Here is a 19052-nt window from a genome sequence, read left to right as displayed (position 1 = left end):
TTTCATTGTTACCTGAGTTCTTATTCATTGTGTTGTATACAATTAGAATTAAAAAGGGGATTGTAATTGTAGTTTCCATAGGAAACTGATTTTTAGTGATGGTTATAATTTTATTAAATGGTAAAATAATATTGAAGAAAGACAGCTGGAGAGCCACATATTTCTCTCGAGAGCCATAGGTTCCCTACCACTGCTATAGATATTCAGTGACCAAACTCTTATACTAATGAACATAAATAACGGTTTAATAAAACAGTTTTGTTTAAATGTGCCAATAAATATTGGCAATACTCACTGAGAGATAGCTAAAACATATCAAATGTTCAAAAACGTGGTGTACTCATTTATGCTGAACACTATATGCAAATGACCCTCACATGCAGAAGGTTATTTGAGTTGCTGAGAGGAGAACACTTGTCTTGTGACTGTTTTATTTTTAGTTGACTTAACTTAAGATTAGGTTACCAAGTAAAGACAGTTGACATATGACTCCATGTGTGTGAAAGTGAAGCACAGGTGCGACTGTCAATATTTGCGCCCTGATCTCTCAGTTAATGGTATCTACTGTTAAGTCTAGTGAGAAAATGTAGCCTAAAAAAAACTACTTAAAATTGAAGTAATTTATTAAATATTAATATCTTATTTTTATCTAAGCTTATAATAAACACATTATGTATGTGGGACTCATTTATTTATTCATTTTTCTTTGGATTAGTCCCTAGTTTATCCGAGTTACCACCACCAAAAGAACCGCCAACTATTTCAGCATATGTTTTACGCAACAAATGCCTTTCCAGCCACAACCCAGTACTGGGAAACACCCATACACTCTCACATTTACACACACACACACATATTCACTATGGACAATTTAGTTAATCGAATTCACCTAGTGAATGTCTATGGATTGGGGGAAACCGGGGACCCCAGAGAAAACACATGAACAAAAGGAGAACATGCAAACTCCACATAGAAATGCCAACTGACCCAGCCGGGACTCAAACCAGTGACCTTCTTGTTGTGAGGCGGCAGTTCTAACCACTGAGCCACCGTGCCGCCATATGGGTGACTGTTATTCTGAAAACTGTGAATTTGTTCATGGCCATCAGAATGCCAAAATGCAGGATATACAGATTAAAAATTGATTTAGTGCCTTCCAAAGAGGCGTAAGGTCTGTTCAACTGCATCTTTTGTTGGTTTAACATGTATATTGTGAACTTTGCTTTGAATATTTGCAATCAGGCGCATTTTAATGTTTGTAATGAAGTAATAAACACATGTAAACTGCTGAATATTAGTGTTTAATGCACGTTTATGCACTGTGTCATATCTCTCAGCTTTCAATGGGAATCTTCTGGCATGAAAGAAGGGCAACAAACTTAATAAAACTGAAAAATTTGATAATTGTAAATCTGTTCATAGTAGTCAGAACGCAAATATATATGAATAAAAATTTTATTTAGTGCCTTCAGAAGAGGCCTAAGGTCTGTTTAACTGTTTCTTTTGTTAGTTTCACACATGTATAGTGAACTTTGCTGTCAGTGATTGTAATCAGTTGCAGGTTTATGTTTGTAATGAAGCAACAAACACATGTAAACTGCTGAATATTAGGGTTTCATGCACGTTTATGCACCATGTCGTATCAGACAGCTCTTACTGGGAGCTTTCCGACATGAAAGAATGGCAATAAACTTTATAAAACTTATATTTAAAATATTTTATTGGATTTGATTGAAATTGAATGACATACATCATTGATTAAATGAATATTCAACTCAATTATTTGAGGCGAAAAGTACATTTTTCGACACACTTAAATTGGACATATTTATACAGTAAAAAATTATTGACGTTAGCATGCTAAATGTACCAATAAGAATTTTTGGCAAATAAAAATGTAATTTATTAAAACATCTGTCATGTTTACATGGATTTATTATTAAAAGTGTTATTAAAATATATTAAAATGTTAATTGTACAGCGTTATTTAACATTTAATGTATTGTCAAGCACTTCAACATGTTAGTAAGGACATCAAAATTAGTGTACGTCCTTATAACATAAACAAAATTATTTATAAAAACGTTACTTTTTTGTACGTTTAATGTGTAATAAACAGTCATGAAAATGTATTTTATTTCAGTAAATACTTTTAAGATTTAAAATTACAAGTGAACAATCCCTTTTGTAAGCACATTTTTACTAAAGCTTGACCAATTATATATGTATGTATGTATGTATATATTTGTGTGTGTATATGTATATGTATATGTATATATATATATATATATATATATATATATATATATATATATATATATATATATATATATATATATATATATATATATATATATGTATGTATGTATGTATATATATACATACATACAAATACACTGATTAAGTACAAATATATATTTTTTAAAATTAATTGTATATTATTCACATGTTAAAATACAGCATGGTATCCTTTAATATATATATATATATATATATATATATATATATATATATATATATATATATATATATATATATATATATATAAAATATATATATATATATATATATATATATATAAATATATATATATATATATATAAATATATATATATATATATATATATATATATATATATATATATATATGTGCCATCTCTAATGATTTAGAAATGACGCACTACAGCTTTAAATGCATTAACGTTGTACATAAGTGCTTCGTGCAGATGTAAATATCCAGTATACAGAGCAGTGAATAAGCACTTTCTAGTGTGTTTGTTTTAGTGTGTGTACTCTGTGCTGTTCCACTGAAAGTCAAGTGTATTAAATGGCAACCAGATCCTGTTAAAAGCCAAACAAAGCTATTGTGTACACACGTGCAAAATGGAAATGATCTATAGACTGCGTGACCTACTAAACAAATGACAAGCTGTTTCCCTCTGTATTAAACACACTTTGGGGGAGTTGATTATTAGATTAAATAACATGATTAAAGGATGAAATGTATATTTTTTTGCATCAGTATAATTGTTCACAGTAATCTGATCATGTTTAATTTAGTTTTATTTTATTTTATAGCTTTATTTAATTTTATTTGAGTTAATTTAGCTTTATTTGAGTATGTTTAGCTTTATTTCAGTTTATTTAACTTTATTTTAGAATATTTTGAGCTTTACTTTAATTAGCTTGATTTTTAGCTTTATTTTATCGTTTTATTTTGCTTTATTTTATAATATTTAGAATTTTCTTTTATTTAGTTTATTTTAGTTTGCCTTATTTTTGTTTTATTTATTAAAACAATTTTAATGTTTTATTTTATTTTATTTTGGCTTTATTTTACTGTTTTATTTAGCTTTATTTTATGTTATTTTATTTATTTTGCAATATTTTGTTTTGCTTTATTTAATTTTGGCTTTATTTTATTGTTTTATTTTGCTTCATTTTATTTTGCTTTATTTTATTTAGTTTAATTTTGCTTTATTTTATTTTGTTACATTTATTTTGATTTTGTTTTGCTTTTATTTAGCTTTATTTTATGTTGTTTTATTTTTATTTGACTTCATTTTGTGTATTTTTATTTTTTGGCACTATTAATGTTGCAACATAACTTTTCACAGAGGAACAGCATGTCTAGTTCTGTTGATTACAGCTAAGAGGCTTTAGTTTTGAGGCTTTGTTTTGTTCCTACTTTGCTTGAGTTTGCATATTTTAGATCCCGTTTTCTTCTGTGTTGGTTGAAGTGTTCGTGCAGAGCTGTTTTGTTGCAGTTGGCATGTGTGAGCAGCTGTTTACGTACATATATACTAAACTATGGTCACCCTCTTTAAAATTCTGGCAATATCTCAAACTGTGTGCTAAATCAATAGTCTGATGACCTCCATGGACGTCATCCATTAAAGCCACTGAATCAAACAATTAAATGTTTTCTCCGGACACAAAGTTTATGTAAGAGATGAATCAGGACTTTTTTTGTCTTTCAGGCACATAAAAAAAACTCAAGGTCGTGTGCCTTTTGTAAATCAAATAAACTGCTTTATAGGTGTATATGCATTTTCTTCAATTCAGTTTGAGCAAAACTGATCAAATAAATAAGCAATCTGTTGATGTATGGCTTGTTATGACAATATTTAGCCTAGATACTATCAAAAACTATGAAGATTCAAAAAAATATAAATACTGAGAGGAAAAAAAAAAGAAAAAAAAAATCACATTAAAAGTTAACTGTAAGTGATTAGAAATGCAGTGCTAAAAAAACAAGAGTTATATTTACAGTAGGAAATAAATCAGATAATTTCCAGTAACATCCCATTGTTTTTGGCATAAAAGAAAAATCTGTAATTTTGACCCATATTGTTTTTTTATAGCCAAAAATATACTAGCGTGGCGTAAGACTAGTTTTGTGCTCCAAACACTTGAGTCAAAATCACACAATGACCTTTATAAAAGACAATAATAATAATAATACTAATACTACTACTACTACTACAAATAATAATAATAATAATAATAATAATAGTGCTGCTTGATCCCAGCATATAATGTTATGAAATATTCTGGATTATGCATTCAAAAATAAAGGTGCAAAACAACATGCATGTTAAACTAAAAAAACACACAATTAAAATGACCTAACGCCTCTTCATAAGAGATTAAATATATTCTGAATCCATATATCCTGCATTTTGTGTTCTGATGGCTGTGTATAGATTTTCAGTCTTTAAAATTAGAGTTTCATCAAGTTTATTGCCCTTCTTTTATGCCATTATATGACAAGAAAGCATGCGTTTAATGCCTCACTACAAACATAAACCTGTGTCAATAATCAACATTCACAGCAAAGTTCACAATATACACGTTTAACCAACAAAAGATACAGCACCTTATGTCTCTTTTGAAGGCGCTAAATACAATCCGTATATCCTGCATTTTGCACTATGATGGCTGTGACCAGGTTCACAGTAGTCAAAATAAGAGTCCTGCATATATAATGTTTATTATAAGCTTAGTTTAAACTTAAAAGGAAAATATAGATATTAATATGTACTTTTTAGATACTATGAGGTACGCATTTGTACTTTTTATGTATTGATATGTACCTTCAAGGTACAAATGTTTTATTTGATCAACAAGTGATCGAGCTACTTAAGCCAACCTATTCTTCTTCTTAGTTGTGTTGTCTATGAAATATAGGCTAAATTATATTAATTTTAACTAAAGTAACCAGCAAATATGTATTTAGAATTGTATTTTAAATATTTAGCTTATGAAAATGCAGCCAGGAATTAATATCAATATCTGCATAAAGAAATGAGCTATATAAAGTGTATTGCCATTATTTCATGTCAGAAAATTCCCAGTAAGAGCTGTTTGGTATGACAGAGTGCATACATGCGTGTTAAACACTAATATTCAGCAGTCTACATGTGTTTGCTGCCTCATTACGAACATAAACCTGCGTCTAATAATGAACATTCACAGCAAAGTTCACAATAAACACATGAAACTAACAAAATATATAGTTAAACATACCTTACGCCTAGCCCGTATGCTCTACTTCAATGTTTAATCCGTATATCCTGCATTTTGTGTTCTGACGGCAGTAAACATTATTCATAATTTCAGCTTTATAAGGTTTATTGCCCTTCTTTTAATGCCAGCAAAATCCAAGTAAGAGCTGTTTGATGTGACAGGGTGCATAAAGGTGGATAAAGGGTGCATTAAAGGTGGATAACACTTATATTCAGCAGTCTACATGTGTTTGTTGCCTTATTAAAAACACTAAAGTGTGTCTAATTACAAAGATTTACATCTACAATATACACGTTAAACTAACAAAATATAAAGTTAGACAGAGCTTCTTCGGAAGGCACTAAATAAATGTTTAATCAGTATATGAGTGCATTTTATTTTCTGATGTCTGTGAACAGATTCACTATTTTCAAAATAAGAGTCCCTGCATACATAACATGTTTATTATAAGCTTAGATAAACTTAAAAATTAGGGGGAAATTAGGTAGTAACACATACCCTTCAGGAACAAAAATGGACCCGTAAGGTACAGAAGTGTACATTTTGAAAAATGTGGTTTAATGCGGGTATTGCGTTGTGAGAAACAAGCTTTTAATATAGCAATACCTTTGCAGCAGCTGCTTCATAAACAGACCAATACTATACTGTACGCCTCAGTGAGATTTTCCACAGTTTTCTGCCTCTGACGGAGAGCAGAGTCTGAGTCTGCACAATGCTGGATGTGAATGGCGAGCGCTGGCTCATGCTGACTAAAGCATGACGTCAAACTGTGCACTCAGCACATCTCAAAAACCAATATGCAATAATAATGTTGATAAGAGCCAGTGATTAGTGCCTTCGCCGGGGGAAATGATGTCACTGTGGGGGTGTGGAGGATCAATGCATGTGAACTGTAACCTAATTAACCGGCTGATCAATCATGCATTGGGCTTGCATTACACTCACACCTGCGACTGGGCCAGAACTACCACTGCTAAAAAATGCGTTGCCTATTTGAGTTTGTCTTGTTTTTAGTCCAAAAATCTAAAGATTATTAAATCAAGATGCATTTTTCAAAACAAGTAACAAATATTGATTTGTTTTCAGAAATAATATGTCAAAATTAAGTGAGTTTTTCCTTAAAACAAGCTAAATAATCTGCCAACAGGGGAAATAAAATACCCTTGTTTTGACTTCATTCATTTTGCTTCGGCTTTGTCTCTTTATATTTTAGGGGTCACCACAGCGGAATGAACCGCCAACTGTATTAGCATTTGTTTGATACAGCGGATGCCCTTCCGGCTGCAACCCAGTACTGGGAAACACCCATACACATTCATTCACACACAAACACCCACTAATACACTACAGCAAATTTAGTTAATCCAATTCACTTTGTTCATGTGTTTAGACTGGAAAACCAGAGCACCCGGAGGTAACCCAAGCCAACACAGGGAGCACATGCAAACTTCACACAGAAATGCCAACTGACCCAGCCGAGGCTCAAACCAGTGATCTTCTTGCTGTGAGGGGACAATGCTAACATTGAGACACAATTTACTTTAAAATAGTTTCATTCCTACCCCACTGGCAGCTTATTTAGCTTGTTTTAAGGAAAAACTCACTTCATTTTGACATTTTTTCTGAAAGCAAAACCATGATCTTCTTTTCTTGTAAAAAATCTTGTAAAACCGGTTCTTAATTTCTGAGATATTTGGACTAGAAACAAGACAAAAATGTTAAGAAAAGCATTTTTTGCAATGTAATTAAACAAGATTATATACTATATTATTTTAAAAATATTTGTTTATTCATTGTTTAATGATTGACAATTCATAGTTAATTTTTATTTAAGCATTATTGTCATAATAAACTAACATGAAATTGAAAATTTAATTAATAAATAAATAAAATAATTGACTTGATTAATCAAGTTCAGCGAAACAAACTAATATATGATGTTTTAATCGCATCATATTATTTCTCATTTCTATCACATAACACAACATTACAGTAATTAAATTCTGTAGATGGGGGAGGCAGTGGCGCAGTAGGTAGTGCTGTCACCTCGCAGCAAGAAGGTCGCTGGGTCGAACCTCGGCTCAGTTGGCGTTTCTGTGTGGAGTTTGCATGTTCTCCTGCCTTCAGGTGTTCCGGTTTCCCCCACAGTCCAAAGACATGTGGTACAGGTGAATTGGGTAGGCTAAATTGTCCGTAGTGTATGAGTGTGTGTGTGGATGTTTCCCAGAGATGGGTTGCGGCTGGAAGGGCATCCGCTGCGTAAAAACTTGCTGGATGAGTTGGCGGTTCATTCCGCAGTGGTGACCCCGGATTAATAAAGGGACTAAGCCGACAAGAAAATGAATGACTGAATGAAATGATGTCAAAATTAAGTGAGTACGACTGAACTCGAATTCGTACGAATTAGCCACTTAACTTGCAAAACGTAAAATACTTACGTTTTTTCGTGAGATCAGGCTGCATTTCTCTCACAAGACACAACATTACAGTAATTAAACACTGAAGTTGTTTCATTTTTAACAAAAGGTGTTGTAACAAATGGGTTATATGCACAGACGTGTTGTTCAGCCACTGAAATTTTCCGGCGAAAGATTGATGCGAGCATTTTCAGTTTCATAAGGGCCTTTTACAGCATCGATAATGTAGATTAATATTTAGTTTGGTAACAAAACATTAGTAAATAGCGCTATTCCGCCTAACCTGCTTTACTGAGGTGAAGCTGCTTTTATATTCACATTGGGTCATTTCTTAAACAATGACAGCCTGTGACACGCTCCCTATACTGTTTACCTTGCTACTCCGAATATTCGCTCGGAAGTAGCATGTAAAGTGTGGCTTAGTAATAAGTTAAAATTCCTGCACGTCGCCGGCCAAACACTAACTACATTTCTAACTGGCGAATGACATGAACTATAGTGGGTTGTCTGCTGTCGTGTCGTGGTGCACGCATTCGCGATTTCAGAAGGCGTGGCTCTGAAATACAGTCCCTCCCCTGCTGATCAAAGCTAATATGCTAACCGATTAGCATTTTGGCAGATCACCTACTGCACCTTTAATTTTGACTCATTATTTCTGAAAACAAGCCAATGTGTGTTTACTAGTGTAAAAATGGTTCTTGAATTTTGAGATTTTTGGACTAGGAGCAAGACAAAAATGTTAATTCTAGTTAAAACCACACTGAAAATCCTGTGCCGGACCAAGTGTTTATGTGGTTTAAGTGAACTCGGGACAGTACTTTGGGGACCTTGTTCAGGGGATTTCACTCACTGTAAGCCAACAAACCATTTCCATTAGAACAAAGCATGTTTGCACTCTCTCCTTTAAGTACGAAAAGCATTTTTTGCAATGCAACTGGTTTGACATTATATATAAAAAATAATGATAGTGTCTTACTTCAAGCAATTTTATTGTTTAATCATTAAAAATTCATTGTGTTTCTATTTAGTTTGTATTGAGTTTTCTATTTTTATTTATGTTTTATTTTGCTTTCTTGTCTTTTATTTTACTTTGCTTTATTTTTTAGCTTCATTTAATTTTATTTAGCGTTATTTTATTTTGCTTAAATTTTAGTTTATAATATTTTCAACTAATTTTATTTTAGGTAACTTTATTTTATTTTATTAGATTTATTTTAGTTTATTTAGCTTTATGTTAGCTGATTTTGCTTTATTTCAGTGTATTATTTTGCTTTATTTTATAATCTTTAGCTTTTTATTTCATTTAAATTTATTTTATTTAGCTTAATTTTATTTTATGTTAGCTGCTTTTGCTTTATTTGTTTTATTTTTCTTTATTTTATAATATTTAGCTTTTTATTTTATTTACTTTATTTTATTTAGCTTAATTTTATTTAGCTTTATGTTAGCTTATTTTGCTTTATTGTACTATTTTATTTTGCTTTATTTTATATCATTTAGCTTTTTATTTGATTTTATTTACTTTTTTTAGCTTAATTTTATTTAATTTAGCTTAATTTTATTTTGCTTTTTGTTAGCTTATTTTGCTTTATTGTACTGTTTTATTTTGCTTTCTTGTCTTTTATTTTACTTTGCTTTATTTTTTAGCTTCATTTAATTTTATTTAGCTTTATTTTATTTTGCTTAAATTTTAGTTTATAATATTTTCAACTAATTTTATTTTAGTTACCTTTATTTTATTTTATTAGATTTATTTTAGTTTATTTAGCTTTATGTTAGCTTATTTTGCTTTATTTCAGTGTATTATTTTGCTTTATTTTATAATCTTTAGCTTTTTATTTCATTTAAATTTATTTTATTTAGCTTAATTTTATTTTATGTTAGCTGCTTTTGCTTTATTTGTTTATTTTTCTTTATTTTATAATATTTAGCTTTTTATTTTATTTACTTTATTTTATTTAGCTTATTTTGCTTTATTGTACCATTTTATTTTGCTTAATTTTTAGCTTCATTTAATTTTATTTAGCGTTATTTTAATTTATTTTGCTTAATTTTAGTTTAGAATATTTTGAACTAATTCTATTTTATTTAGCTTTATTTTATTTTGATTTATTTTAGTTTATTTAGCTTTATGTTAGCTTATTTTGCTATAATTTAGTGTATCATTTTGCTTTATTTTAGTGTATTAGTTTGCTTTATTTTATAATCTTTAGCTTTTTATTTCATTTAAATGTATTTTATTTAGCTTAATTTTATTATATTTTGCTTTATTTTATAATATTTCGCTTAATTTTATGTAGTGTTATTTTATTTTATTTAGCTTAATTTTAGTTTATAATATTTTGAACTCATTTTATTTATTGAGTTTTATTTTATAGCTCATTGTCAGCTTCTTTATTTTATTTATCTTTAATTTATGACATTTAACTTTATTTTATAATATTTAACTTTTAATTTTATTTAGCTTTATTTTATTTTGCTATATTATGATGCTGGGGCAAACATTTTAAGCATGCTTTACAGAAATTATTATTTCTCTTGCAGAAAGTAATTGTGCTATTATAATTAATGTGGATGTTTAATTTTAGTGCATGTCAAATCTTAAAACCATAGGCAACACTTTATTTTACATTCCAGTTTCTCATGTTTGTGGATAACAACTGTTCTGTATTATCCATAAACCAACCTCTGACCTTAACCTTAATCCGTGTAGTTACCTTATATAATGCGGAACATTCTGTAAACACACAACACCCATTCGTAGAGTAAAATAAAGTGCAACCAAGGTATAAAAACATACTTAAAATTATAAATCAATAATGAAACTAAATGTCAATCAAAACAATTATTATAAAATGTAAATTATATAGATTTAATGCAGTTAACATGCAGTTAAATGTCCCTAAAAAACAACAATAACATTGAGTTCAGGTTGCACCTTTGTTTCTGTAAAAAGTGCTCTTTTACTAAGGTCTTGCCTTGCTAGTGTTAACGAGAGGTTAATGATGGTGTAAAAGCCTATAAAACATTAAAAGCTCACGGGACGGTTGTGAAAGGACTGAAGTGTGTGCGTTACGGTACTGACGTTCTGTACTCTTATCAGCTTTATCAGGACAGCTGGTGATCAACAACTGAGATACACAGAGCCAGTGTTACGTTTACATAAGAGGTGACATTATGAAATGTCTTGTCAGATATAAAGCCGCGTCTGTCAAACTTCGAAGGAAATTGTCGATTGAATTCACAGTATTGTGTGTTAAGTGTTGCAAACATTTTCTGTGCATTGGCAGGAAATATTAAAATAATAATAGTAATAATAATGATAATAATAATAATGATAATAATAATAATAATAAAGACAAATATCAATACCAATAATAATAATTATGATAATAATAGTAATAGTAGTAGTAATAACAATAAAAATATTATTAATAATAATAATGATAATAATAATAATAATAACAATAAAATATTAATACTAATATTAAATATAATAATAATAATAATAATAATAATAATAATAATAACAATAAAAAATAATAATAATAATAATATTCGTATTATTATTATTATTATTATTATCATCATCATCATCATTATTATTATTAATTATATACAGTAATCAACATTCGAAGTGAATCAAAAATGTTTTTCAAAATTGTCCTAGGTCAAGAATGGGTATTGTTCAATAGTTTTAGGACAACTTTGATGAAAAGTGATGATCCACTTTATAAGTTGACTACTATATATATGAAAAATGTTAAAATTGTCATTCATTTTTAATTATTTTTAATTATTTCAAATATTATAATTGATGTTTAACCGATCAAGAAAATTATTCACAGTATTTCTACTACATTGTTCTTCTGAAGCATATTTTTTTTCTTTAAGTTTGGCTAGAATAAAAGCAGCTTTTATATGAATAAATAAATACTTTTATAATGCATTATTTATTCAAATATAAATAAATTAAGATAACGCAATTATTTTATTTAAATAAATATTTTTAATGTTAGATTGTCAACAAAACAACCCACTGCTGGCCAATGATTTTTCTAATTAACATAACTTACCTAGTTAACACACAAAAGACCCCAGTTAACCTTTAAACTACACTTGAAGCTGAATATCTAGCAAAATAATTAGTAATAATTAAAAGATTATCTACCGTTATCATGGCATAGATGAAATAATGAAGTTGTTGGAATTTATTAATTTAAACTATTATGTTTAACAATTAAAAAAGTAATAATAATCCTGTTAAACAGTACCTGAGGTAAGTTTTTGAAATAAAATAAGAACTTCGAAGGAAAGTTTATAATAGTGTCTTCAACTGTGTATATAAATATGTTAATATGGGTAATATACAGAATTAAAAAAAAAATTACAAGATTTATTGTATAATATATCTAATTCAGAAAAGTCTTAATAAAAATATTGTTTTGAAATTAATTTATGTATGTATGTATATATATATATATATATATATATATATATATATATATATATATATATATATATTTTTTTTTTTTTTTTTTTTTTTTTTTTTTTTTTTTTTTTTTAATATTTACCAAATGATGTTTAACAGATTCAGGAAATTTTCACAGTATATCTGATAATATTTTTTTTTCTTCTGGAGAAAGTCTTATTTGTTTTATTTTGACTAGAAAAAAATTTGTTTTATTTATTTATTTATTTATTTATTTTTTATAATAAAGGTTACATTTGTTTATGTATTTGCTAACATTAACCATCAATGACTTATACAGCATTTATAATAATTTGAATGCTCAAAAAACACTACCCGTCGTCACTCCCTGCCTTAAAAGCAATATTTGGTGGTTTTGTGGGCGTGGCCAGCCCTGAATGCATTTTCAAAACCCCATTGACTGGACATTCGTTGTGACATATTAATTGAAAACAACAATCTTAAGAGTGAGTTGCGTTAAAAAGGATGCAAGTCTCCAAATGCTGTCCCTATCTGATTGTACGTTACCCATAAAAATTTAATTTGGTTATTACATTTTCCACTTCAATTTGCAACTTAAAGTGTTAAAATATGCATGTTAATGGCATATTAAAACCATGTTTGGAAATGGCAAATGTAAATGGTAGAATTTCTATTTACTTTAAATTTTGGTCCAATCTTTGCTCATATTTTATAGAAAATGCTCAATCTATTGTATTCTACACATCACATAAAAAAATATTGCTCACACAACTTTCACATTAACAAAGATGAATAAATATTGTAATAAATATGTTGTTCATGTTAATAAAAACATAAAATTAACTACCTAAACCTTGTTGTGAACCTTTTTGTTTTTAGCAGACCACATGATTCCTCTTTCTAGATGGCAAAAGTGACCAATAAGAAGCCAGGATGGGAACAATCCACTTTAAAATGATGAGCACACAAAGCACTGCTTGAATTAAACTATAAATACCATTAAAACAATAAAGCAATCGTGGCTTGTGCTCTATGAAGTTAAAGATTCACCTGTATTTGAGCTGACAGCTATCTAAAAGTCTAGTGAACTCTGGAGCACAGCAGCTTTCACTCCGAGTACAGCTGACTGGACAAACTGTGTGAACTCTACTACACAGAAATAATTATGCAGTGTTTTACAAAGGCGAGATGTCCCATTCTGGAGTTGATGAATGACCTAAGTGATGGTGTTTATATAGTTGAAGCCAAAATTATTAGCCCTCCAGTGTAATTTGTTTTCTTTTTACAAATATTTCCCAAGTGATGTTTAAAGGGCCGTTCAGATATCGTGAAATTGCAAGATTTCTTGCTCAGTTTGTGCTCATGTAGTTATTAAGCAACCATCAACTATTCTCATTTATTCATTTTCCTTCGGCTTAGTTACTTTATTCATCAGGGGTTGCTACAGCAGAATGAACCGCCAACCTATTCAGCATATTTACACAGCGGATGCCCTTCCAGCTGCAACCCATTACTGGGAAACATCCACACACACTCATTCACACACATACACTACGGCCAATTTAGCTCATTTAATTCACCTATAGCACATGTCCTCCCACATGAACAAGCGGAGAACATGCCAGTAGGGACTCGAACCAGGGACCTTCTTACTGTGAGGCAACAGTGCTAACCACTGAGCCACCATGTCAACCGTTCTCTCAGAGGATAAATCAATAAATTAATTTCAATTTTATTTGGATTGCGTATTTCACAATAATTATTGTTCCTTTACAAAAGACGTGCATTATTGCAATACAATCAAATTCAGAAAAGCTAAGATTATTAGTTACCATAACTTTATTAGTTACTAATAACTAATTAACTAGAAACTAAGCTTTTAATAGTTAAAGATATTACATATAAACATAGTTACCCTGAAGTTATCTAGTATATAGGTGATGATGACTATGTATGCAAACAAATTGACCAATCCTTGCTGCAGCTCTGATACAAGTTTTAAAAGGCACTGCAGTGTTTGGGTGCTCTTAAGTTTGTCTGTTAGTCTACTGGTATTACTGAAATGTGTACGTTCTATGCAAAGTATGAAGCTGACAAGTTAATTCTAGTCACGACTCGCAGTGTGCTTGCGGCATTCTGAAAAGTTGATGCCTTTTTTAAGTATAGGTGTAGCTGGAAAAAGCATGCATGTCACTCTGTTTGTGCACGGCTCCTTTGGAAAATGACAAACTTGACCACTAAAGATGCTATATGTGAATGCACGTATCAAAGAAAGACATTTTCATGATATTTCCTATTTAAAAAAATATAATTCTGGAAAAAAGTCTTGGTTATTTTAGTTTGGCTGCAATACAAGCAGTTTCATTTATTTATATAATAACTTTTAAGGTCAATACTATTAACCCTCTAAAGAAATAATTCTCTTAGATTGGCTACAGAACAAACCTCTGTTGTCCAATGACTTTCCTAATTAATCAAACTTGTCTTATTAGTCTTGTTAAGCCTTTAAATTGCCTTTAAAGCTGAATACTAGTGTCTTACAAAATAACCAGAAAATATTTACTGTCATCATGGCAAAGACAAAATAAATTAGTTATTAGAAATGAGTTATTCAACTATTATGCTTCCTAAAAAGTGTATTCTCTCCATTAAATAGCACAGAAATATTTGTATATAATAAAGATTTGTGTGATCGTTATATAGTTTTAAAATCTCAACAAATTATTCCTGATCTATACATGCCAAGCACAAGATGACAAGACTGTTACACTCAATTAGCCAATATTTAAGTTGGTAGACTTAGTAAATCATGGTAAATATTTATGACAATAATTATTTTTTTAAATAAACAAACTTTCTAAAATATTCTATATAAATACATACATCAATTTTATTTGGATTGCGTTTTTCACAATAATTATTGTTCCTTTACAAAAAATTACGAAGTTAAGATTATTAGTTACCATAACTTTATTAGTTACTAATAACTAATTAACTAGAAACTAAGCTTTTAATAGTTAAAGATATTACATATAAACATAGTTACTCTGAAGTTATCTAGTATATAGGTGATGATGACTATGTATGCAAACAAATTGACCAATCCTTGCTGCAGCTCTGATACAAGTTTTAAAAAGCACTGCAGTGTTTGGGTGCTCTTAAGTTTGTCTGTTAGTCTACTGGTATTACTGAAATGTGTACGTTCTATGCAAAGTATGAAGCTGACAAGTTAATTCTAGTCACGACTCGCAGTGTGCTTGCAGCATTCTGAGAAGTTGATGCCTTTTTTAAGTATAGGTGTAGCTGGAAAAAGCATGCATGTCACTCTGTTTGTGCACGCTCCTTTGGAAAATGACAAACTTGAACACTAAAGATGCTATATGTGAATGCACGTATCAAAGAAAGACATTTTCATGATATTTCCTATTAAAAAAATATATAATTCTGGAAAAAAAGTCTTGGTTATTTTAGTTTGGCTGCAATACAAGCAGTTTCATTTATTTATATAATAACTTTTAAGGTCAATACTATTAACCCTCTAAAGAAATAATTTTCTTTGATTGGCTACAGAACAAACCTCTGTTGTCCAATGACTTTCCTAATTAATCAAACTTGTCTTATTAGTCTTGTTAAGCCTTTAAATAGCCTTTTAAGCTGAATACTAGTATCTTACAAAATAACCAGAAAATATTTACTGTCATCATGGCAAAGACAAAATAAATTAGTTATTAGAAATGAGTTATTCATCTATTATGCTTCTTAAAAAGTGTATTCTCTCAATTAAATAGCACAGAAATATTTGTATATAATAAAGATTTGTGTGATTGTTATATAGTTTAAAAAATCTCAACAAATTATTCCTGATCTATACATGCCAAGCACAAGATGACAAGACTGTTACACTCAATTAGCCAATATTTAAGTTGGTAGACTTAGTAAATCATGGTAAATATTTATGAAAATCATTATTTTTTCAAATAAACAAACTTTCTAAAATATTCTATATACAATTATATCAATATCCGGTCATGCTTTACAGCAAGGTTTCATTATTAAGTAATATATTTACTAAACAAATGAACAATACTTTTACAGCATGCATCAAGTAGTTCAGCATTTCTAATACTAATGTATATTAACATTACTTGTTAATATTAGGCAACATTGAGTTAAATTAACAAGAACTAACAATGAACAACTGTATTTTCATTAAGTAATGTTTACAAAGTACTGCCAACACTTCACTTTAAAATGAGAGAAACTTAAATTATATTATATAGCCAACAGCAAATAATAAAAATTAATTAAAAGCAAAAAACCATAATCCAAACCCTAACCTTATTAAGCTAACTCCATTACTAGTAATAAGTTGATTGATATTAATTGGTGTTACACTGAATCAACGCTATTTGAGTTGCAAAGTTTGTGAACATACAGTATAGTGTTTCTTTAAAAACTCACCGCCATTATTAGCTCAAAGGGGTATTTGTAGACCCTCACGGGGGACTGGTATTTCTGCACCATCTCTGAAACCCTAAAGGGGAAAAACATAAAGCCCAAATTATAATCTAAAAGCATGAGATACTGACATCCCACATGAATGAATACAACTGTAGTAATCTATAGTAAAATACTATAGTGTTTTTGAACCATACTGTATTGTACTGTATATATTATAGCATACAAACAAATCTTTGTTAATGAATTCTACAGCAGAAAGTAGTAGCTATAGTAATCTGATAAACCATAATAAATACTATCTTGTGGTATACTTTAGCTTTTTACTACAGGTGTATAGTGGCAAGTTAATCTATAGTTGAGCTATTCCAGCATTATGGATGTGACATTTGCAGTATAAACTCAACACATAAATTCACATAGAAAGTATATGTTACATTAAATTGAAACATCAGTTTATATTTTCTAGAAGAACTGACCACAGAGTTATGGGACCAGAAAAATATCCATCTGTAAACATGTTTTGTACTTTAAATGAAGAAAATAAGCATGCGGGATGTGACAAAAAAAGTGCGGGTTTGCAGCATGCAGCATACTTTGTAGAAATTCAGTGAATAAAAATGCACATCCCAAAATAAATAATGATAATCAAAAGGTTGAGAGTGGGCTCAATATAAAACAAAAATGATTGGTTTTATTTTATTTAATATTTTCACATTTATGAGGAAAAAGTGTCGTTATGGAAGTGACATCTCTCTGTTATGGATGTGATGGATGTGAAATTGCCACTTGTCTGCCTTTGGTAAATCAAATAGAATAGTTTAAAAACATTGACAAATGCACATTTTAGTACTACTTAATTACTGTAAAATACTTGCCTACCCAAAAAACCCAAAAACAGTTTACGTAATTTGGTAAAAATAAATTTTTTTCTTGGCAAAGTTGACATTTGCATGGAATGGCTCAGTTATAGAAAACTAAAGTAAATTATTGGGTAATATGTTTATATTAAACCCGCAGTTGTATTACCATGGATTAATTCACGTGTTTTACTACAATATGGTTAAAAAAACAGCGTATAGTGTTTACTAAACATAGTATTTTTTTTTTTTGTTTCATGCGAGAACTCTCGTGATATACATTATACTACAACATTTTTCAAGTTTTCAAGCAGTTTTAGATGAAGTTACTTTTTTAAAGTAACATATTAGACTCTTAATTCACTTTTTAAAGTAACGTTAAGTTACTTTTTTAATGTAACGTGAAGTATGCGTCCCGTTATTTTTGCGTCATTTATTTATCTATTTGTTTATTTAAGATATCGGCTTAAGATTGTGACATAATACCTTAATAAAAGTTACTTTACACAATACTGGCAATAATTTGCTCAGTATTGGTGAAGCAAGTCCACGAAAAACAACATGTTTTGTTGTGATGTGGTCAGCATTAAAGAGCAGCAGACACAAGTTCAGACTGAAAACAACGAGCAGGGTTTGTTAACAGTGACTCAAAAGAGGTCATTAGACACGATATCAGCATTCATAATTCACAATCATGAGTTTTGTTATCTTCATCTGCACGGACTATTTAAACTAAACACGAGGAAATCAGCCTGTAAACACAGAGCGACGAACATCGAGTAAACATGGAGGACAGCTGTATAATAATGAACGGCTATACACTTTACCTTTGGAGTAAAAGTTGCAGAGAATGGAGCTAAAAAGAGTGCTAATGAAGTCTGTAGGGAAGAAGTAAGTATCCAGACGGGTTTGCTTTAGTTTTTCTGCTTCATCCTGATCAGGAAGTACAAGCTGTGCGTTGTGTCAGATGAGGTTACATAACATACGTCATTCACACAGTTCACAAACTCCGCCTCAACTCAGCTCAACTTCATGCGATACCTCGAGCGATTTCTTTGCACAAATTGACAATATTTACACAGGTATATGGGGATATTTATACTGGAAGTGTCAGATTAAACTAGAAATGCAGTGCTGTGTCAGGTTATACTAGAAAGTGCAGTGTTTGTTGTGACGTTTCAAGTCCAGCTTGACTAAAAACGATTTCTCAGTGATCTTGCTTCACTCTAAAAACAAATTCTGGATTGTTTCGCACTAAATTTTGGGTAACATACAAACACAATCGTTTAATTAACTATTTTTTTTTAACTCAACGGTCTATATCTGAAACAATTT

At 29.8% G+C, this 19052-nt stretch overlaps 1 protein-coding gene across 2 annotated transcripts in view; it reads right to left on the bottom strand.

The window, feature by feature from the left end:
- Positions 1 to 18667, bottom strand: part of sec14l1 (SEC14-like lipid binding 1) — a 47360-nt gene extending 28693 nt beyond the window's left edge. The window contains 2 exon segments of one of the 2 annotated variants that reach the window (NM_201098.2): positions 16861 to 16933; positions 18545 to 18667. In NM_201098.2, coding sequence (NP_957392.1) covers positions 16861 to 16923 — 63 coding nt within the window. In that variant the 5' untranslated portion in view covers positions 16924 to 16933; positions 18545 to 18667. 2 annotated transcript variants of the gene reach the window in all.
- Between the last annotated feature and the right edge of the window lie 385 nt (positions 18668 to 19052).

This window comes from Danio rerio, chromosome 3 (genome assembly GCF_049306965.1).
Source record: "Danio rerio strain Tuebingen ecotype United States chromosome 3, GRCz12tu, whole genome shotgun sequence".
In the NCBI taxonomy this organism is placed as follows: domain Eukaryota; kingdom Metazoa; phylum Chordata; class Actinopteri; order Cypriniformes; family Danionidae; genus Danio; species Danio rerio.
The sequence above is the reverse complement of the archived record's forward strand: the minus strand, read 5'-3'. Positions and strand labels throughout refer to the sequence as shown.